Genomic DNA, 23,659 nt, shown 5'->3' with positions numbered 1-23,659 from the left:
TAGTCTAGTACATCTTTATGACCATCTCAGTTAGTACATCTAGTCTAGTACATCTTTATGACCATCTCTGTTAGTACATCTAGTGTAGTGCATCTTTATGACCATCTCTGTTAGTACATCTAGTCTAGTACATCTTTATGACCATCTCAGTTAGTACATCTAGTCTAGTACATCTTTATGACCATCTCAGTTAGTACATTTAGTGTAGCAGGGACGTGCACAGGACTTTAGAGGGGCAGGTGCTCAAAGGCTGAAAAGGGGACTACACTTGTGTGTATATATTAACCGAGCGCGTAGCGCGCAAGCGCGATTTTTAAGGGCCCTTTTCGGGCGGGGGGCCCCCTTTTTATGCTTTTTGGGGGGTTTTGGTGATCAAATATTGAATATTGAACTATAATAATCAGTGCAGGAGCTCACTTATCCTTGAAAGACACTTTTATCACTAACTTAAAAGGCCCATACATCTCCATAAATGTTCAGGGGGGAGGGAATAAGTGCTTACCCTACAGACCCCAAGAAGTGCTGTATATTCTGTATTGTTTAATATAAATGCATTTTTTATTCCAACCCCGATTTGTATTTGAGATTCCCAAATCCCATCGGACTTGACTTCTTCGTGTCCCTCAATGAGTGTAATACCAGCATTCAACTGTATGCGCCACAGCGGTTTCTATCATCATCATCATCACCACCCACGCTATGCATAAAATATATAGGTCCGCGGAGGAGGCCGTGCAAACTGCAATGGAATATGGGGCATCTCTCTCTCTGTCCCTAATATTTTGATTCTATCCTGACATTTTTCAGTTGGAAGGGCAGTCTATATGCGTAACGGTAAAAAATATTTTATTTTTATTTATTTTTTCAGAAAGGGCACTTTTTTGATGAGGCTCAAAAAGGCAGGTGCTCAAGCAACCCTTGGCCTCTATGTGTGCACGTGCCTGTAGTGTAGTACATCTTTATGACCATCTCAGTTAGTACATCTAGTTAGTACATCTAGTGTAGTTGCTATCGCTATTAGCTCTATCTTTAATTTTTCAAAATGTACAGTTGCTATTGCATGCACTCATCTGTGTTTCACTACACACATGAGTGCATGCTTACCAACTGTCCGTCTGCAACACTACTATCACCAACATCTAAGAAGGGAGATCCCCCCTTGAATGGCCCTTCTAAGGTTTCTCTCCTCCACATTGCCTGTGGTGCATTTTTCCCTATTGTTAGGTTTTAGTGAGTTTTTCCTTACCTTCGCGTGGGGTATGTCTGGGAGTGCTTGCATTCTATTATTTATTTGCATTCATCTAAAAATGTTTGCACCTTATGGTGTTCTTGTTCTGTTCTTGACTTATTGTTATGTTTTCTTCTTGACTTGTTTAAAGAAGATCTGTATGGCCCATGGGGACATTAACGTGTGTTGTCGGGCCCTATAAATAAATTTGATTTGATTTGATTTGATTTAGTACATCTTTATGACCATCTCAGTTAGTACATCTAGTGTAGTACATCTTTATGACCATCTCAGTTAGTACATCTAGTATAGTACATCTTTATGACCATCTCAGTTAGTACATCTAGTGTAGTACATCTTTATGACCATCTCAGTTAGTACATCTAGTGTAGTTCATCTTTATGACCATCTCAGTTAGTACATCTAGTGTAGTTCATCTTTATGACCATCTCAGTTAGTACATCTAGTTTAGTACATTTTTATGACGTATGTGACATTTCAAGGCCAACAGAAATGTCACTGATAATTATGAATTGTCGTTGTGTGGTTGTTGTTTTCTTTTAGAAAAGGCTGTTTTCCCCTTTTAACCAGAGGGAAACAGTGTGGGGAGAATTCACAAAGCACTCGCAAAGGAAATACTGTGCTAACTGTATTGCCATTATCATTGCGTCTCTGTGCATCCGTGCTATTTGCGGGTATTTCAATGAGGTAATATGGGCGGAACATGTACCCCTTTCTAAGCAAATGAGCCTCATTTGAAAAAACACGAAGATTCACAAAGATCGGCGCTAATTGCCACGCGCAGTTAAAGTGGCGCTATTTACTCTTCAGAGATTCTTTGGTAACTAAGCGCATTTATAAGGGGTGTCATTGCCAGCGTCTCCGGTGATCTGTTGGGTTAGGTAATAATCACAATAAAGAGAATAGAACCTGCACACTCATATTGCGCACCTACAGCATAATATCTCCGGAAAACATTCACCTGTAGGGGGTAGGTGCGAGAAATTTCACATAGGTCCGATCGACTCAGAGTTTATCTCTACGTGTTCAGGAGACGCAGGTGCATAGAAACTAGTGCTGTCAGGCGAAAAAAAATTCATCTAATTAATTACAGGATTTGTAATTAATTAATCTAATTAATCGCATTTTAATCGCATAACCATTTTAGGCCTGATATTCTATATTCTATAATCATATTTCGAATGGCATGTGTCCGGATGGCAGAATTCAGTACTGTATCTACAAAACCTTCTGTTTAATCATCTTCCATTTATTCATTTGCTTAGATTTTTCAGGTCTGGTAAATTTTTGCATGGTGTCATTCACAGTCAAAGATAAAACAAATATTTATTGATATTCTCATTTGGGTCATTACAATTTACTCAAGCCTACAGTAGTAACAGACACAGTATTTCTGACACTGGGAATACATTCCCTGAGATCCATAGATGTCCCTAGCATCAGATACCAAGAACATGCAAATGGACCCTAAGAAACATGATCAGGGTCATGTCTCTAGTACCCCCAAATCTATGAATGCGAGCAAAATATGGCAGGAGACCAAGGACTAGAAGAGCTGACAGATATCAGGAGCTAATTGTACACCATATGGGCGTGTTTGCGCTAGCATATCATCCGTGAAATATCTTTAGTGAATAGGTCCAAAGACCTATAGCAAATAGCTGGTGCAAATCACATGCAGTTAAGGGTGTTATTAGCGGGCGCAATCGATTCTTTGTGAATTCGCCTCTGTGTGTGTGTGTGTGTGTGTGTGTGTGTGTGTGTGTGTGTGTGTGTGTGTGTGTGTGTGTGTGTGTGTGTGTGTGTGTGTGTGTGTGTGTGTGTGTGTGTGTGTGCATGCCTGCATGTGCATGCATCTGTAGTGATTTGTCTGAAATGTAGATCCATAGTCTAGCTATATACGGTTTCAAAGTGACAACAATAACATTCTGAAAGGACCCAACTTTATTTCCTGTTGCAATGTTTGCCAATGCAATAGTTGACAGGAAATACATTTGGATCAAAAACTGTTCCCTACCAACATAATTCCAGTGAAGGCGTCTCTCGTGTAACTGTGTTATGATCCTGATAGATCTGGGCACAGGGCCATTAATGTCGTTCTGCTGGGTGTGTGCACTTCTCTCAGTTCTCCAGTGTTCTGCAGAATGTTCAGCCACTCAGAGAACAGACTCTAATGCTGGTCCACGGAACGGCAGACGGTGAGCTTAGTGAGAGTGAAATCAACCTCCTGTTATAATGACATGTTACACCTCCTGTTATAATGACACGTTACACATCCTGTTATAATGACACGTTACACCACATGTTATAATGACACGTTACACCTCCTGTTATAATGACACGTTACACCACATGTTATAATGTATGAGGGGCCGTTTGGTCATATCCTACATGTTACACATCCTGTTATAATGACACCTTACACCTCCTGTTACAATGACACGCTAAACCTCATGTTATAATGACACGTTACACATCCTGTTCTAATGACATGTTACACCTCATGTTATACTGACACGTTACACCTCCTGTTATAATGACATGTTACACCTCCTGTTCTAATGACATGTTACACCTCCTGTTCTATTTCATTCTGGCCTCCGCTCAGCGTCAGTCTGCACGCACTTCACTTCGTGCACGAGCACTGAATAAAAAATTCCACAATGTACCTTTACATACCAACATTCGTCTGACCACACCCAAATCAGCTTACCTTCATAAGCAGGTGTGTGGTCACCTACTCGCCTCCTTCTTCACTTTCACCACAAGAAAGTGCCTTCGGTAGATACCCACACTTGACGAGGTTGTTAGTTGAAGAAAGTTGATACGTGTTTACATTTTTTCTTGCTTTTTTCTTCTCTCATATATTTCAAAAGAAAAAAGCTAAGTCATAATGTCTACCTCGGAGGGTCGTGCTCGCAACGCCACTCTTCACCAGCGGTTCTCCATTGCCGCCTCTGTTGTGCGTCTTGGAGCGAGGTTGAGGCCTCTCTCGTGGTCGGCAGCCATGCCCGGTAGGCGTCCGATGGGTAGTTTGCCTCTCCAAGGAGCTGGTGCACCAGTGCCGTCTTCTGTGCGATAGCCTGGTTCCGGCTCTGGTTCCTCTGCTTCCAGGGAGTCGTCCGCTGTTGGGCGGCCGGCGCCTTTGGTTGCGGGGGATTTGAGACGCAAACTTTTTGCGTCAGCTCGCTCCTGTCGCAAGATGGTGGCTTGCAGATGCGAACGGCCTGGTTTTGGTGAGTTGCTGGAGCCGGATGAGGATGCGTCTGTCTCTACATGGCCGATGGAAACAGAGGACTACATGATAGAGGCGGACGGGTTCTTGTTTGAAGGCCCGGTGGAGACATGTCTCCCGCCCGTCCAGGTAACACTGGAGGGGGGTGAGATGTCTCCTTGGGGTTCCTCGTCCGCAGATGTTGGGTTAGAACCTCCGACTCGGCGGCGGGATGCCCTGCTATCAGCCACATCAGAATGTGGCTCCTTAACCAGTAGTCTGCTGCATGTGAGGGACGCGGGCTCGGAGGGGGAAAGTATGCAGGGGGAACTGCGTGCTTTTTCCCCCGAGCTCATGGCGGCGGCAGTCGCAAACGGCGTGCCGCTGCCGCAGCCACTGCCTGTTCCTGTCCCTGACGATCTCATAGGTAATCTATGGCAACGTCGCCCGGTGAGAGGGGTGGACGTTGTCTACCCATTTTTCCCTTCAATGGCGGCCTACGTCCGTCAGGGACAGGTGGTCTCCCACATCATGGGCCTTACTCCCGCCTACGTGCAAGTCATGAGGGTGGCGGGTTTGGTAGACGGCATGAAGGAGGGCGTGCCACGGCTTGATAGGCCGATGGCGGCGCTCCTTTGTCCTGAGGTGGTGTGGGAGCCGTTACGGAAGCCGGTTCCCCAAGGGAAATCGGCGAGGCGGTTGGCGTATTGGAGCCACCAGTCATTTATCTCCGGGACACAATCTCTAGCTGCCACTTCCAACATCGCGCAGCTGGTGAGATTCATGTCCGGGATATTGACGGGCGGCACGGAGCTGACTGATTTACAGCATGATCAGCGCGCCCAGTCGGCAGGAGCCATCCTGCTTCTGATTCAGCCGCAGGCTATAGCCGCTGGGAAAGTGCGCGCCCTGGTCACTCTGATCCAGCGCCACCTTTGGCTGGAGCAGGCGTGTGTGCCGGAGAAGAAGAGGACTCCCCTTCTGACGGCACCCCTCTCCGAGGCTGGACTATTCGGGTTGGCACTGCAGCTGATGACCTCAACCTGCAGGGAGATGCAGGAGGAGTGCTCCGTGCTCCAGCCTCATTTCCCCCCGCCCGATGTTGCCGGTGGAGTCAGACGGCCGCCGCGTCGTCGAGGTTCCTCCGCCGTGGCCACCGCTGCTACCACCGCCACTGCTGGACCTTCGGCGAAGAAGGCCAGGAGGAGAGAGGGCGCCTCCGCCACTGCAGCCGGCCCATCTACGCCCGGAGGTGACGGTAGGGATCGTCGAGACCAGCCGCAGATCGTTTACCGTCCCTCCGGGGCTCCACGGGGTGGAAAGCCCCGAGCGGCTCGTGGCAGGCGTCGCTAAGTTCAGTTGACTTTTTCCCTCTGTGGTCCCCCCCTGTTCCCTTCCCAGCCCCACTATGATTTTTGTTGAAAAATAAAGACTCCCTCCTAAGGAGGGACTGTAGTTTTTGTTAACAAACTGTCTGTTTATTCACCAACCATATGATGGGGATGCAACGTGTGAATCTTTCGGTAGTATGGGTTTGATAGGAGGGCTAGACGTTACTTTCATGTTAGAGCTTAAGCAAGGCCTGCAGCCTACACTCGGTTGAAAAAGGGGTTTTTCTGCCTCGACCTGAATCTTCACATAAAGGTAGAGGTTAGTTGTGTGCTCTGTTGCTTAAACAGTGATATTGAGCTGCAACACTATTGTGTTGGTTTGCAGTAATGCTCGTATGAAAACGTATCACGGCTCAGCCGCTCTCTCTCTCTATCAGATTTTCTGTGTCTTACAACATAGATACGGGTGTTGGGTTCTCACATACACAACTTGGCCTTGCTATAAACCCTGTTCACAGATGTGTCTGTGGCTAGCATGCATTGAATTAGCTTGCGCTATTCATTGACATTGCTACTGAAGGTATCATATGGCTGTTGTTGTGGTCATATGCGAGGGTTGGGCTTGCGAGGGGGTAACGGATAACCCTTCCCTCTTCTGATTGGTCAGGGGGTTTCTGGGACTCTCTTTTCATTCGGTTAGGGTCAAGCTGTTAGGCAGCTTGGCACGGGGGGGGGAAGGGTTTCCCAGACTCCGCACCTATCACAGGCGATTGAGTCTTGGGTTTCCCCCGTCATAGCAAACGTCACTAGGCACGTTTCTATTGGACGACGGCTTCCGTGAGTTAGACCCGTATGTAGGGTCTGTTGTTGTCAAGTTGTCGGGGCAGAGCGTAGGAACTTACTGTCCTACTACGCTCGATATACGTGTAACTTGAGTCGGTTGGTCACATGACTCAATGTTAACGTGACTTTTCAATCTATGGCTCACGTGGGAAGTCTCTCTGAGGAGTTCCGTCTCTCCTCTGTGGTGAGGGTGGCGGGATGTAAAAATGTAAAAAGGCTGTGTCACGTGGGATTCATGTCAGTCGGTGTTTCTTTCTTTTTTAATAAAAAAGAGTGGAGAGTATGAAGCACGACAACCTTCTTGTTGTTCTCCCAGGCGCCTTGAAGGATCAATGTGGGGTCTGGTTAGACTGTCCATTGATAAGTTTTGGGTCCCGACACATACATAGTGCTGGCTCGGGGTGTTTCTGTTAAGAATCATGCGGGAGGCTAGTACGCCTTGGTTGCTTGTTATTAAAACAGCGTTTTTATAGGGCAACTGGGATGGGGGATTTTTTCCTCTTCCGAGAGCCTGTTACTGGGTCTCGACGGATTCTCGTTCATATCTGGGGGATGTTAACGGAATAGATCCGAACATAGGTAGAGGGGTCTCATGCCCTTGGGGTGGGCCACTGAGCGCGGTATAAATAGGACCGTCTGGGTGGCGCCCTCTTTTCATGTTTTGGATCAACACGCATACCTGCCCCCTCTCCTGGAGTGGGCATGTCGGCGTGGTTAGGGCACGGGACTGGTTCTGGTCGCGCTGGTCCAGGTCAGTTAACCCTTTGTCCACCGGGGATGCAGATCTGCTGTTCTGGTACCCTGAGGGACTTGTGCTTTTTTTGGGGGGAAAAATGCCGGGTCGGCCCGGGTGTCACGGGGTTAGGCGTTATGGAGACCCTTTGTTGGGTACACGTTGTACCTGGCACTATTATAAGGGGCTGGTTCTCATTTCTTTCACTCCTCTCTCACGCATGGCGAAGAGGGGGCTGTTGGGGTGGTCTTCTGGACCTCCTCTGGTAACCCTGTGTGCTTCCCGAGCCGCCGGGCCCGGTCCGAAGTAATGTTTCGTTGAAACCGTAGGCCTGGGATAACCCCTTTGTTCTTGAGGGGTTATAGGAACAACCACCGTATGTGGTACCGAGAGGGTGGTTGATTCCCTGGTGTGTTGGAGCAGAGTCAACTCCCGGGTTACCCGGTTGAGTGTGCCCCTGCACGTTCATGACGTCTGCCAATCGTGTCAGCCTTCTCTGCCTCGACCCCTCTGGGTGGTTTTTTTTTTATGGAGGCTTTGTCATGGTGCGCAACAACGCCAGCATACGGCCCTTCCGCCGGGGGGGCTGTTTTCAGTTGACCCCTTTGGCGCCTGTCTCGTCCGCAGTGCTCCAGGCTCGGGTCTACAGCCTGTTGCCTGGTTTCCCCGGTGCGCTGCCTGCTTCCGGTGGTTAACCTTTTGAATGCTTTACGGCCATGCTGACTGCCTGTGTTGCAGGGTCAGTGTGCCAGGCTGTGTACTATTGGGGGGAAAGGGCCCTGTCCGAATACGCTGGCAATGTGGGGGGCGGTGTCACTAAGTGACCGCCTGGTGGGGTCTTGATGCCTGGCGTCATTGACCTCTCCGGGCCTCCCTTTTTCCAGGGGATCCCTTCAGTGGGTCTGGGTCTTCCTTCGCGCTCCACTGCTACGGCCTTGCCACGGGGTTGAGTTGCTCTTGACCCCGTGATTTTGGGGGCAGTAACGAGGGTTGTTCCTTCCGTTCGTTCCCTGGTGGCATGCGGGTTGTGCGTGTGCATAGTCGTGGGGTCAAGCCACGATCTGCTCACCCTGTGCGTTGAGTTGCTTGAGTTCCTCTTCGCACGGTAATTTAATCTCATCCAACAAGCACAATCCCAGAGTATTATTTAAAACCATTAACACACTTGTCAGCCCCCCCCCACCCCCTACACCAGTGCTGTCAAATGAGGACTGTAACCGCTTTCTTCAATTTTTTTGTCACCAAGGTTGCAAACATAATGGCAAACATCACTCCTTCACTATCCCCCCTTCCCCTCCATCCCATGACTAAAGCATCCCTGAGCGATTTCTCACCTGTCTCTCTGGATGATCTCACCATCTTAGTCACCTCCATGAAGACCTCCTCAAGCCCCCTAGACATCCTTCCTACATCCATGTTTAAGGATGTTTTCTGCTCTGTTTCATGTTATAATGACATGTTACACATCCTGTTATAATGACACGTTACACCTCCTGTTATAATGACACGTTACACCTCCTGTTATAATGACACGTTACACCTCCTGTTATAATGACACGTTACACCTCATGTTATAATGACATATTACACATCCTGTTATAATGACACGTTACACCTCATGTTATAATGACACGTTACACCTCCTGTTATAATGACACGTTACACCTCATGTTATAATGACACGTTACACCTCCTGTTATAATGACACGTTACACCTCCTGTTATAATGACGCGTTACACCTCCTGTTATAATGACACGTTACACCTCCTGTTATAATGACACGTTACACCTCCTGTTATAATGACACGTTACACCTCCTGTTATAATGACACGTTACACCTCCTGTTATAATGACACGTTACACCTCCTGTTATAATGACACGTTACACATCCTATTACAACACGTTTCCTTTCCTCTTCCTTTTCTTCTAGCCAACATTCACTTCCAACATACTGCTGAACTCATCAAACATCTGGTGAAAGTTGGAGCAAACTATTCAATGCAGGTATGTACCATAGAGATACAGGTATGTACCATAGAGAGACAGGTATGTACCATAGAGATACAGGTATGTACCATAGAGAGACAGGTATGTACCATAGAGAGACAGGTATGTACCATAGAGAGACAGGTATGTACCATAGAGATACAGGTATGTACCATAGAGAGACAGGTATGTACCATAGAGAGACAGGTATGTACCATAGAGAGACAGGTATGTACTATAGAGAGACAGGTATGTACCATAGAGAGACAGGTATGTACCATAGAGAGACAGGTATGTACTATAGAGAGATAGGTATGTACCATAGAGAGATAAGTATTAATATGATATCAATAGTATACGATTCTGATGACGTTAATGACTTATGATTAATATTTATTTAATTTTGTGATTTTTTTTAAATACATTTATAATTTCTTTTATATGTTGTTATGTCTACAACCCTGTTAATTGTGCTGATGCCTGTCTTGGCAGGACGCTCTTGTAAAAAAGTTACTTTTAATCCCAACGAGACTCTTCCCGGTTAAACAGCGGTGCTTCTCCCTCCCCCTCCCCGGTCAGATCTACCCGGACGAGGGCCACTTCCTCTCTCAGCCGAGCCGGCAGCACCTGTACGCCACGCTCATCAGCTTCTACCGGGACTGTCTGCAGGAGCGAATCCTGCCGGTCCCCGACGAAGAGGAGGAGGAGGAAGAGTAGGTCGGAAAGGCCTCTCTCTTTTTCTCCCCCCCTGGACGGGACCTTTTTGGCAGAGCTCTACCGGCTTCCAAAGAAGCTCCGCTGAGGATCCGTCACGGCCTTCGTGGCATTTTTGGACCAAGTGTTGTTAACGCAGAGGTGGATGGTGGGAGCTGTTTTGATGCTCCGAGGCATGTGGCTGTGTGTGTGTGTGTGTGTGTGTGTGTGTGTGTGTGTGTGTGTGTGTGTGTGTGTGTGTGTGTGTGTGTGTGTGTGTGTGTGTGTGTGTGTGTGCGTGCGTGCGTGCGTGCGTGCGTGCGTGCGTGCGTGTGTGTGTGTGTGTGTGTGTGTGTGCGTGTGTCTGTGTGTGTGTGTGTGAGTGTGTACAAGCAAGAGTGTGACCATCTGTGTGGGTGGGCGTTAACATTGTGCTTGTATGAGAACAACAGTGTGTGTGTGTGTGTGTGTGTGTGTGTGTGTGTGTGTGTGTGTGTGTGTGTGTGTGTGTGTGTGTGTGTGTGTGTGTGTGTGTGTGTGTGTGTGTGTGTGTGTGTGTGTGTGTGTGTGTGTGTGTGTGTGTGTGTGTGTGTGTGTGTGTGTGCGTGCGTGCGTGCGTGCGTGTGTGTGTGTGTAATTGCGTTGAAAGGCTATAGCTGAAGGAGGCCTGTCAATGACAATGGACTCTTGTGTTGCCGGGAGACTAAAGTAAGGCGGGAACTCTCACCCCCCCCCCCCCCATAGCATACCGTTAAGACTTTGGAGATGATCTCTTTATCTCTCTCTCTCTGTCTATGTATCTCTCTGTTTCTCTCTGTCTCTCTCTGCAAAAGCACATAAAGGACTGCCTCCATCTCCCCTCAGTGGACTCATCCGGGCTGCTAGTGGCTGTCATCCACTCCGCGCCCACACCCACCAAGTTGCATGGTTCTTTTACCCCTCCTCCCCCCGTCAGCCATCACTCCTTCTTACCAGCGTTAGTCTCTGTCGTAGCCACTGGGAAGAAATGGAAAACACAGATAATGTCGTCACCCCGTTTTTGATCACCTCTCCCTTTCTATGGGTTTTTTTCTACCACTTGCACAAAGGAAACTCTCCCTGAATCGTCTGCGGATAAAAAAAAATAAAAAAAAACATGAAGTCACACTCAAGCTCATTCGGAAGATTGTGATGAATAAGTGCAATTCCTCGCTGAATCTTCTGCCGCCGTTCGGCCACCCGTCGGTGAAAACTCTTAGGGGGGGTCACACTTTTCTTGTACAAGGTTCTTGTTGTGTAGACATGTACAACTGCCTTGTGAGGTCCGACACGCTGTAGGGGTCCATCGCCGACATCAGTAGTCATACACTATAAGCGGCTTCATGATAAACCTGTGTCAACTCAGGTCCTGGAGGCACACACCATTGCAAAGTTAGTTTTGGTCCTCTGAGACGGGTCGACCCTTTCACTATACCACACTACAGAAGGGTAACCCCTTCACTGCCACAGCATACAGACGGTCCTTCACTACCATGCACACTACAGACGGTTAACCACTGTCTGTAGTGTGGTAGTGAAAGGGTTGACCTTCTGTAGTGTGGTGGTGGTGGTGAAAGGGTTAACCCTTTGTCGTGTGGCAGCGAAAGGGTTAACCTTCTGTATTGCGTCAGTGAAAGGGTTAACCTGGTAGAGTGGTAGTGAAAGGGTTAACTCTGCCTCAGCTGTATTTGTCATAAACAAAAGTTTCTGAATTCGTACGCGGACAGAATGGACGCAATGGCCATATGGTCGTTTTTATTTTTTTGGGAGGGGGGGAGGGGGGGGGGGGGGGCTAAGTAAGGAGTTTTGCATGTCTACAGGGAAGTGTTGCCGCATTTTGTACAGTACAATACAAGCAGAGTGTATACATACATATATTTTTGAGATAATATCAAGATCTCATAGAAGGTTTAGTCTATTGGGAGGGGGAGGGGGTGGATGTATTTTGTTTCCCTTTGATTGTTTTTCTTTCTGCAGTTGTTTTCCTTGGTAGGACAGATTTTCTATACTGCTTGCTCCTGTTCATTTAGCCATTTCTAAAAAGGGAATGGGGGTGTGGTTAAGACCCGGGGTTATTGTGATTGTCCTCTAGTGATGATTATGAATAAAAAAAGAAAAAAAAGAAAACAAACATTTTGTATATTATCGTGTATACTGTACATATTGCAGGGGGGGGGGGGGGGGGGACCAACAATGTCCGCAATGTTTTTGTTTATTGATTGAGTCATCTGTCAAAGGAGATGAATGAGCCGAATCCTCCCCTCCCGCCCCCTAACACCGAGCACTCTCTCCTTGCCGCTCATCTTTAAGTCAAGATGGAGTCAGAGCCTAAGCATTAACCTCATGTTGAATTGATGGGGCTCAAATCAGGTTGTCTGTGTGTGACAGCCTGGTTAAAATGTTTATATATATGTACTATGGTGTGTACATATATATATATATATACACACTGTATACTATACACCATAGCACACATATATATTTGATACATTAACAATGTTTATATATGTACTATGGTGTGTATAGTATACCGTACATATATATATTTCAAAATGAATACATGATACTGGCTGATGTATTTCTAGGTATAATATCAAAATAAGACATTTAAACCAGACGGCGGCCCTGGGAGAACCATACTGACCAAACGGCTGTTGGAACCTTTAACACTTTGAGCGCCACTCGCGGCTAATCTCGGGTTTACGATAGTGACGTTGAAAGCCACGTCACGGCTTTTCTCTGGATTTTATTACATTTTTTTATTAGCGATCTGAAATCATATTGCATCACACGAGCCTACCGTTGGAGATCCAGGGACCGCTGGCCATCAGATGTGAAAAAAGCGCCCCCTATCGTCTCCCAGATGGTAAATCACCCTTTTGGAATGGACTCAATGAAAATGGATGGGGAAAAAAAATATTCCAGTCCACATTTTCCAGTCCACTGATGCAGCCGGAGTTACCAGAGTTCATTCTGGAGCCTCTGAGCCGCGGCGATCATGGGTTATACTGTACACACGTTGGATCAATATACTTATCGATTTTTTCGAATGGTGATCAGGAATTGGAATATGCCATTTGGATACCATCTGATGTCAGGTAAGGAATCTATGTTATCAGTGTTAGGATAATCAGACTCGTTTTCATGGAGATATAAGCGTTTCCACTATATGTGATATGGCTGTTTCACTGTAAAAGCCATGAGGAAATAATAGCAGCGATTATCAGCGCATGGCACGAGCGTGCGTGCGCACACATATACTATCGACCATCTAGCGTTTATTTGAAAACTATTCATAAATAGGCCGACAAATGATAACGTTCTGGAATATTCCAGTAAAAGGCGATTATCATGGAATGTGTTGTTTTTTCTTCGAAACCGAGTGGTTTTCAAAATGCTATAAAAAGGAAATGAAGCTATAAAAACACAATCTGCTTTGCCAATGTTGACTGGAAAATGATTATTTGATAAGCGATGGGCAGATTAGACACATCATTTAAAACATAGATTAGGCGATATTAACGTTACATGGGCCGTGGACCGTGGCATCAACGGGGTAAAAAGGAAAACACGGCCTGGCACTGAAAGTGTTAAGAGCAGAAGCTAGAAGATCTTTATGTTAGAGAAGCACGGATATGGGGCGCCCAAGTGGCCGACCCGGGTTCGATTCCCGGACCCGGCGTCCTTTGCCGAATGTCTCCACCCCGCTCTGTCTCCCGTTCTTCCTCTCTCTCTCTCTCTCTCTCTCTCTCTCTCTCTCTCTCTCTCTCTCTCTCTCTCTCTCTCTCTCTCTCTCTCTCTCTCTCTCTCTCTCTCTCTCCGAGTGTTGATCCGAGTACTTGTTAATGTACAGTCATCACCGCTGGAAAGGTTTTATATTGTACTAAAACACGTGGTTAGAAAAGCTATATCGGAACAGCTTAAAGGGATAGTTCTTATTTTTGGAACCCTAACCCTGTTTGCTTCTTACCAACGCTGTTCCTCATTCTAGCTCTGGCTAGTTAGCCACAAACCAATGCAAAATTAATAAGCTCTTTTCTTTAAAAGCTCAAGCACGCTGGCATTTTTATTTTTTTTATCTACTTTTTCTCCCCCTTTTTTCCGTATTTTTCTCCCATCCCAATTTAGTCGTTATGCCAATTCCCTTCCTGGTCATTGTGCGCTTCTGCCCCCTACTGTCGGCCTAGGGAGGGAGAAGACTACCACATGTCTTCCTCCGATACATGTGGAGTCAGTCAGCTGCTTCTTTTCACCTGACAGCGAGGACTCTCACCGGGGGAGTGTAACCTGCTGAACAGGTGCCCCGACCGACCAGTAGGAGTCGCTGTTTACAACAGCGATTCGATCCCAGAGTCTCTGCGGTGGTGGCGAGCGCTTAGTCCGCTGCGCCACCCAGACGCCCTGCACGCTGGCATTCTTGATTCTTCATCCCTATGTGGAAATATACCAATGTTGTTGGGGTCAGTAGACATTCTTCCTGGCATTTAGGGTTTCTGCCAGATATTTGTATCGGTGTAAGAACATCTCGTCAGCAGATTGAGGAATAAAGTTGACGAGAACAAAGAGAGGGGGTGAAGTTTCTGTTTGACAACACTCCCTCCACAACCACCGAATCTAACAACAAAAACACGTTGTCCTTCTGGATTGCCGAAATCGACACGCCAGGTAGTAGTTATATTATCATACTGGCCAATCGCGTCTCGCTCTTCGCCATAATGAGATAACTCTTATCTCCTAGCACCTACTGTGCTCATGAACAAACAATTTGCACCAATGCACGTGACCAGGCCACGCCCCGGCGTCCTCCTATAAGACGCCGGACATGGTCATACTCTACCTTCCTCTTTTTTTTTTTACAACATGGACGCTGCAGTGCACTCCATGAACTAGTTGTTATGAAATGCAGAGAGAAATTACACAATGTTGGGTTTTCGCCGGAGATTCACCAGGGCCTGTGCTGCCAAGCATTAATGCTAGCATTTGTGATACTGCTTGTTGTCCCATGAGACAGCCGAGTTGTGTATTGGCGCGAGGGGCAGGATATTTGGGAAACATGGTTGTCATGACTCTGTTTTTGGTGTTTTCCCAGCTATCCTAGTGCGCGCGGCTAATGCTAATGCTACAATGCTGGGTCTCCGTTCTTGTTCCCCACCGAGGGCTGTCTTTTCTAAAAGGTCTTCCCGACTCTTTTTTTAAAATTTTTATTATTGATCTTTTTCCCCCTCCATTTTCCTCCGATTTTCTCCCATCCCAATGTCGTATGCCAATTCCCAATCCCCTTCCTGGTCGCTGCGCACTTACCCCCCACAGTCAGATCATCTCGGAGAGTGGAGGCTATCACGTGCTTCCTCCGACACACGTCCAGCCAATCAACCGCTTCTTTTCACCTGGCAGCGCGGATCCTCCCTGAGAGGGCGTAGCGCGTGGAAGGATCACACTATCCCACTCAGGTCCTATCCGCGCTTAGCAGGCGCCCCGACCGAACTGTAGGAGTCGCTGTTTACAACAACCCGGACCCACCCCGCCAGCTTCTCCCACCCTCTAATACAGCCAATTGTATTATTGTGAACGGCCAGCCAAGCTGGTGACAACCCCGGAGCTGTGAGCTGGATTCGAACAGGCGAATCCAGCTCACAGCTCCGGGGTTGGTGACGAACGGGTCTTCCCTCCTCTTAACCATTCATGCTGATGGTCAATCAGTGTCTACTGTTGGGAGTTTTAACGGGGGCTTGTTTACCATTTCATGGGTGGATGGGCTGAGGCCTAGCGCTGGTGTGCTTTTTGTGAATCTATGAATTGTGTGCGGGACTGGTGTTTATATCGTCTGCATCCCCTTAACATTTGTGTGTATGAGCTAGCCCATTCTGCAGTGTGTTAGTGGAGTTTTCGTTCATTTATTCATTTACCCCTTCATGGGTGTACACCACAGTGGAGGTTGCTGCATTCCTACTAGTGAGGCAGTGCTTCACTAGTAGTAGTCTTTTGTTGCAGCCACCACTGGTGCTCCGTGCTTGTGAAGCAGGTGGCATCAGTCCTATGCCTCTGACATGGTGGAATGGTGTCCCGCCCGGCCGACGCCATGAGGCGAGTTGGCCCGGCAGGTGGCTGGTGGGCTGTTAAACCTATACCGCCACGGTATAGAATTAGCAGCGACTGGCAACATTGTTCGAATTGCTGTTTTTTCTGTCAAAAATGATGTCGGGTGGTGGGGCCTTAGGGCCAGCCGACGTTGAAACATCGCGCAAGGTTTTGAGGTTATTAGCTTTGACCTAGCCGCAATCTATAAGCGCAGGGAGGGCTAGGATGCTGTCAGCGCTTGTTTACAGACATCTTAGTTGGATCAGTCTCCCCTTGAGGAGGAGAGACGTTTTTTTCCCTCCTCAGGGCACTTTGGTCTTTCCGCAGGAGCGCGGGCGGTATTTGACCAAGGCCCCACACCGCCTCACACTGCGCGGCCATGTTTCCCCCGCTTGAGGTACCCTGGACACAAAGACAACAGGCCTTGGCGGCCGTGGGATCGGCTACATTAGATGAGCACGCCCTAAAAAACCGTCGCCGTCTAGCTGTGTCTAGCTCGCTCTCCGGTCACTCCCCCCCAACACCAGCGGGATAAGGGCTCTGATTTGTTTCCTTTGGCTGCGGGCCGCGTGCCTTCAATGAAGCGCAAGCGGCCCCACGTTTCGCTTCTCATGGGGACAGGGGCTGACACCCAGTTGCTGGCTAGGCCTGGGTCTGTCCGTGAGAATGTTGTGCTGTCAAGCGGCTCCCACGCCACACGTTCTGCGTCTGTGTTTGGTGAGCCTGGTGTTGTGTCTGTCAACAATAAAGGTTGTCGGCGGGGGAGCTCGAGGCACTTGGGGTCGCAGCGCGAGTTCCCCCAGCCCCGCCCTCGCCAGGCCGGGTATCACGTTAGTGCCTCCCACGGCCGGAAGACCGGCGGTGGTCAGGCAGGCGCGTGTGATTTGGGTGGTAGTAATATCACTGCAGGGCTACGGTGTGTAGGAACCCACCCTATCGGGAAGTGTGGGGACCTCACGCCTTGTATGTCCAGCTGTAGAACAGTTCCTCAGCAATCCATGCCGGGGAGGTGTTCAGTGGGGGAGCTTTTGTCACCCTGTGTGATGTCAGCTTCCCCCGTATCAAACCGGCCCTTTCTGTCGGGGTCCCCCCTTGGGTGCGTTTGCCTTGTTAGTAGTGTCAGGGTCCGATATCCCGACTCCACGAGACACCCTGCTCGCGCGGTTGGCGGGTCCAGGGTTGGCAACGCAAAGCGGGTGGGACCGGGCCGCCTATCTACGGTTCCTGGCGGACCAGCGCCAAGTGGCGGCGGGTGCGCTTGGGATTATCATCACATATGGCTACAGCAGTGCCATATGTCGAGGTGAATGGAGAGAACGCTGAGGCGGGGACTTGTGTTTACACAACCCCACCCGTTTTCAGGTTTGGTACAGACCCTATTGTCGGGATCAACAGCAGTGACAGGTCTGGCCGATCTCTGTGGGCGAAGCAAGCCATCGTCGTGGTCCCAAAGGAGGACGTGATGCGTGGCGTTTCCTTCCGGTATTCTCTGGTGCCAGAGGAATCGGGGGGGGGGGGGTGTCAGACCCATACTGGACCTGTCCCATGGAAGGTTCAGAATGTTGACTGTCTCCCACCTGTTCGACGCTGTCAGGTGGGGGCCTGGTTCTCCTCCATAGACCTGTAGGATGCGTATCGCATCCCGATCTTCCATCCTAGGGCTTACCTACGCTTCCTTTGCAGGGCTTAGCGTACGAGTACCAGAGGCTGCCGTTCGGCTATTCTCTCGCTCCCCGCATCTTCACCAAGTGCCTGTAGACTGCACTGGGGCCTCTGCGTCGTCGGGGGTTATGAATTGTATTCTGCCCTTGACGACGTTCTGGTCCTTGGCCGGTCAGGGTAGATCGCCAGGTCTCATACCAGGCAGGTCGTGTCTCACCAGCCTGGGTTTTGCTCTAGAGTTCTCCTCTTCCCAGTCAACGGGTGGAGTACTTGGGCTTTTTCTAAGCTCAAGGTCTATATGGGCATCCCTCTCGGAGAGACGGCGAGTGGTTGGGTTCTCGGCGCGCTCAGGGAGGTTCCGTCCTAGGACGGTTACGGCGCTGTCCGTGATGCGCCTGCTGCTGGGGTCCCTCTTGGCCTCCTCTTCATGGGGAGGATGCAGAGGTGGTTTTTTCCAGTATGGAAATGGACCCGGTGTGAGACATATGGAAGCGGCCTCCTGGTCCTCCCCGGGTCCCTTCGTTAAGTTTTACCTCATGGACGTGACTGGGGGTTCAGTCTCCCAGGCGGGTCTGGGACCTCCCCTGCGTCCCGCCAGTCGGTGGGTTAGCAGGGGGGTGTGGGTGTGTGCCACGGGGTGATATGTCACACGTGGTCCCGCCTGTACTGTGCGCTTTTAGGGGTTTCTGGGGGGTTTCTGTTTTTTTTTTCACACTTTGGTGGAGTTGACTGCCTCCACCCCTTCGCTAGGACGGGCGGGTGGACGGGACTCCCCTCCCCTCTGGTAGTAGGGCTTGCGGGCCCTCAGGGGGTACACTTGTCGGGCCACACGTCTGCTCTGCCCCATATCTCATTATGGCGAAGAGCGAGATGCGATTGGCCAGTATGATAATATAACGAAAGGTTATCCTATAACCTAGTTATATGAATACTCGCTGAGCGTCTCGCTCTTAGCCATAATGAGATATGGGGCAGAGCAGACGTGTGGCCCGACAAGTGTACCCCCTGAGGTCCCTTGGTTGGGTTTTCAATGTTGGAAACTTTTTTTCCCGAGGAAGGTAGAGTATGACCATGTCCGGCATCTTATAGGAGGACGCCGGGGCATGGCCTGGTCACGTGCATGGGTGCAAATTGTTTGTTCATGAGCACAGTAGGTGCTAGGAGATAAGAGTTATCTCATTATGGCGAAGAGCGAGACGCTCAGCCAGTATTCATATAACTAGGTTATAGGATAACCTTTCGTTATGCCGCTACATACAATCCTTATTTCATAATTGTATGTTCTGCCAAACAGTATTTCTGACACAACACAACAGCAAAACATGGGTATTGCTAGAAGGATGTTGAGTTTAATCATTTTCTTTCTGTGTACAAAGTTTGACCAAATATACAATGACAGTCTACTGAGGACATTTACTAATGAGGACATTTACTACAGGTGCAAGAACATGTCCAAGGTGATTAAAGGATCAGTATGCAGTAGGGGTGTAACGGTTCACAAAAACCACCGTTCGGTACATAGCTTGTCACGGTATGGGTTTTCGGTACAGTGGGGGAAAGTTTGGCTTTCCATGTTCCACTCAGGGGTGATGTAGCATACAGTAACTAATTGTACTTGTAGGGCTGTCAACGAATATTCTATATTGAAATTAATAATCGAGTCTTGAATTCAATTCTCCAAGCAAAAAAAAGTTCAATGGTTAACGCACCATTGTATTTGAACCTTAGGTCCAGTACTGAAACGGTTTCGGTACGGATATGTGTACCTTTACACCCCTAGTATGCAGTACTGTGACAAATACAAGTAACTAAACAAGTAAGTAATCCTGTTTAGAGTAGGTATCTTATGGTATTTGACAGGTTTGCTACATTTCATTCAAAGAATGATTTAGTGGTAATGATGATGATACTTTTTACCCGTTTGGTTCTGTACAAAACATTACACTACCGACTTACATATAATATAGCCTGTCAATCCAAAGTTGTTGTCCCGCCCCCATGTTCTTCATCTTGGGATATAACATATGGACAATATAAGTAATATTTCAGACTGTAGGGAGAACATAACACTGATTATGAAAATATATGAACAATACTCATTGCCAACACTGCCATGCAATACCCTGAAAGTCTAAATACACTATTATCTTATTGCTATTAAACTTGTTATACAAGAACTTCCCTGATCTTCACAGACTATACCTGTGCATATATTCAAAAAGTGCTCTAATGATACTGTCCCACTGTTGACTGAATCAGATGTTTGGTTTTGAGAATATCAATGGTCTAGTTTATATATAAATGACCTGGGCCCTCATTCATCAACGTGGGCGTAGAATATGTTCTATTTCCACACGTAAGCACGGAATGTAGAACTAGTGTACGCACAGGGAAGTCGGGATTCATCACACGGTGCGTACGCAGGCTCTACGCTCCTCCGTAGAACTTTGTTCTACCGTCAATGCTCGTGCATGATTATCCATATATGGTCATGAAAGTGAGGAAACACCCCCCATGGGATGTGAAATAATGGACTGACCCGAGCGGTACTCTGAGAAACTCCACGGAGAATTCACTGCTGTCGAACCAAGAAGACACTATCGCGTATCATGGGATAAATAAAAGGCGGATTTGTAAACGGTGATGTCAGATATCAACGGCTCCCTAAGACCATTGCTGCAATTCTGCCTGGACAGCTCAAAATACTAATAAAGACCGTTCGTTGACCACTGTTTGGCGTTGGTTGTGTGTCATTATAACCGTGCTGTAATATGAATGCCTTTATTAGTTGTGTTCGATTGGCTATATGATTTTTAGAGGCATCTATTTTGTTGTCGGCTAATAAAGACCGCGCTGGAATATGACTGCCTTTTCCCGTGTTGTTTGATTAATACCCAGGGATTAAAGTTCTCCTCAATTTGATTCCAAATCGCGATGGATCTCCCGTCAATTTTCTACCTGCTGCATATGATTTCTAGAGGCATACTACAATCCATTTTGATGTCAGTATTGGGTAGCCTACATAAACAATAATACAAGAGTTATACAAGAACAATGAATCTTACTGCCATGTATGATGTAGCAGGTACGCCATGTGTAGCCTGCCTATATGTGATCAATACAAACATGAACTTGAATTCCATCATGTCTGTGTGCGGGTCACTGCGGGAACTCACAAGGCTGTTGTCACAATGTAAATAAGAACGTGCACTGAAAAGTTACAGTATGTAGTTGGTTGATCATTTGTATGACAGTCAGTAAACCCTTGCAAAAAGTATCCGTTTTATTTAATGAATTGAAAACATTCAGCATCGCCTTCCTCCCGGCATCCAGCAATAACATGTATCAGGCAAATGCGCATCGCAACATTGACTGAGTGGAATCCCTTTCTATTCACACAACTGCATTTGTGATGGAGCTTTGACAGCTACAGTAACAGTCTATTGGTCGATCCATCTCCAATATCACGATGGACCGTGCCGCGGTGGCAAAGACCCGAGGGTGGAGAGGATCTTGAATGAATTCCATCATCATATATATGTTGTGTGTCTGTCCACTATGTTTGTTACTTTGTTATCCCCCCCCCCCCTATCTATGTAAAGCGACCTTGGGTCTCTTGAAAGGCGCTATATAAAATGAAGCTATTATTATTATTGTTATTATTATTATTATTATTATTATTATCATCACATCTGTGCGGGAGCTCACAAATAGACTGTTAGTCTCAGTGAAGTTTCAACGGAGGTCATCTATTCTAACCAACAAATTGAAGTAGAAAGCATTTCGTGACCAATCTTATTTGGAAACATGACACACAAAATAATTTGCTTTTTATTTGAAACAATATCTAATCGCGTTTGGAGGTTGGTGTTTTGCGTCTGCCCCCCCCGTGCCAAACAAGCAGGCCAACCTCTTGTTCGCGTGTGAGCCCGTTATAATTACACTACTGTCGCTATTTTACAATGAACTATAATGAATTACGGGTCATACAGAAGTTGAACACTAATGCACGGAAGCTTATTTCCGCCTTGAAACTAATGCAGGACTGAGGAGTGCTTATGCGTAGTAACGATATTCTACCACTGGGCGCGAGGTACGCCAGGTCCGACCTGTGCGTAGATGTAAGCACGGAGTCAAGTTCAAATCGAAATTGATGAATCCCACTATTTGCTTAGAAATGATCGTACGCACAGGGTAAGCACAGATCTGTGCGTAGAACACGTTGATGAATGAGGGCCCTCTGGAAACAATATTCTGTTTTAATTCCTATAGAAAGATAATAATATTCTTGAATATAGAAACAGTCAAAAAATGTTTTATCTCCATCTTGTACCGTCTCATTTTCTCAAGAAGCTTGTTTCAAAGATTTTCTCAAAACAAGCAAATCCTTAAAGAAACAGAAGGGATGCAATTCCTGATTTAAATATGTTGTCAAACAAGTAAAATTCTCACCCCAGTGGCAGATTGTTAAACCAGTGTTTGTTACCCAATGTGTTTCGTAGTGTGTTTACCAATCTATAGTCATTTGTATCACATTAATGAACTGCATTACATTGCCTAAGTAGCTACAGTGTACCAGACGATACTGTTCTAGACATCCTTGTCTTACAGCACAAGTTATGGGATCAAACGAAGAACTACTTGAGCCGCGATCCTCTGGAGAAAGCCCTAACGATGTCCCTTAAAATAGAATTTGATGGAAATTCTTGTTATGCTAGAAAAAAAACTTTCACTGTAGACATTGGAAATTAAATAAAGGCACCATCAGAGATTGTTTTCTGATACAAACGCCTTCAAAGTGTTGATGTTGGTATTAGCAAACTGGCATCATTCCAATCTAGATATAAATCTGGAAATATTCACAGTAGATTACATCGGTCCGAAAATAGCTATGCTCTTCAAAATGAAAAAATAAACAAATATTTCTTTCATTCCCTGACAGCAGTACTGGAGCACTTCACCTAAACAATTATAATTTACTGTAATGTATATTACAAAATGTTTTATAATTTGTATTATCTACATACATAAGCATGAGTTGTGTGAGAGTTTGTAAATTAATGTTTTGATATAGTTTTGCTGTTGTTAATCTTAATTAAAGGTGCTAGAGATAGAAATGTTATGTAATGTGTAATCATACAATTTTTTAAATAATACAACCACAGAGCTTTTAAAAAGGTGCAGAATAAATTATAAATATTTATGAATGAATGTATCATTAAAAAAAATATTGGCGGGTCCAAAATCCTCCCTCTTCCCATTTTCGTGCACCTGATTGGATAATTGACATGTTGGGGCTCTAGTGCGACATCTAGTGGCCAAATCTATAGCACATTTAATCTCAATTAACTTCTTCTAGTATGGCTACTGTTTTTGGATTCTATGCAGCTGGAAAAGCTGTAAAAAAATATGCAAGAAAGAAAACACATCATGAATTCAAGGCATCATGGGAGAGTAATTGATATACAAATTATAATTATAATGTTTGGATGAAGTGCTGCTTTAAATAAAAATAGGAGCATTATTCTAACCAATCTATGGGATATATAGAGCTAGAGAAGCCTGACTCCATGGAACCTTGCTATTTGAGCACATGTGCTACTACATCTCAAGTGCTGTTGTTTATGAGGGAACATGTAGAACATTGTACATCGTTACAGAAAGAAAAGTCCGATCTCCCTCCAGTCCCAAACCCTCCACTGTGCTTCAGGGTGCATTCGAAGGCCACAGCGCCTCCCTCAGGAAGACTCACAGCATTCTCTCTGGAGGTTCATCAGAGAAGTTTTATACAAGACTGCTCTTTTCACGTTGAAGGTCTTAGAAAACATGCCAGGACACAGCCTGGCCTC

General features: G+C 46.8%; 1 protein-coding gene across 1 annotated transcript in view; it reads left to right on the top strand.

The window, feature by feature from the left end:
* dpp10 (dipeptidyl peptidase like 10) overlaps positions 1-10,076 on the top strand; it is a gene marked incomplete at its 3' end in the record, with an annotated part of 1,190,700 nt that extends 1,180,624 nt beyond the window's left edge. The window contains exons 25-27 of the mRNA XM_084314814.1: positions 3,375-3,447; positions 9,304-9,377; positions 9,939-10,076. Of these exons, the coding sequence (XP_084170940.1) occupies positions 3,375-3,447; positions 9,304-9,377; positions 9,939-10,076 (285 nt within the window). The remainder of the gene's footprint in view (positions 1-3,374; positions 3,448-9,303; positions 9,378-9,938) is intronic.
* Between the last annotated feature and the right edge of the window lie 13,583 nt (positions 10,077-23,659).

This window comes from Notolepis coatsorum, assembly GCF_963971535.1.
Source record: "Notolepis coatsorum genome assembly, chromosome: 5".
Classification (NCBI taxonomy): domain Eukaryota; kingdom Metazoa; phylum Chordata; class Actinopteri; order Aulopiformes; family Paralepididae; genus Notolepis; species Notolepis coatsorum.
This window is presented reverse-complemented; position numbering and strand designations above follow the sequence as displayed.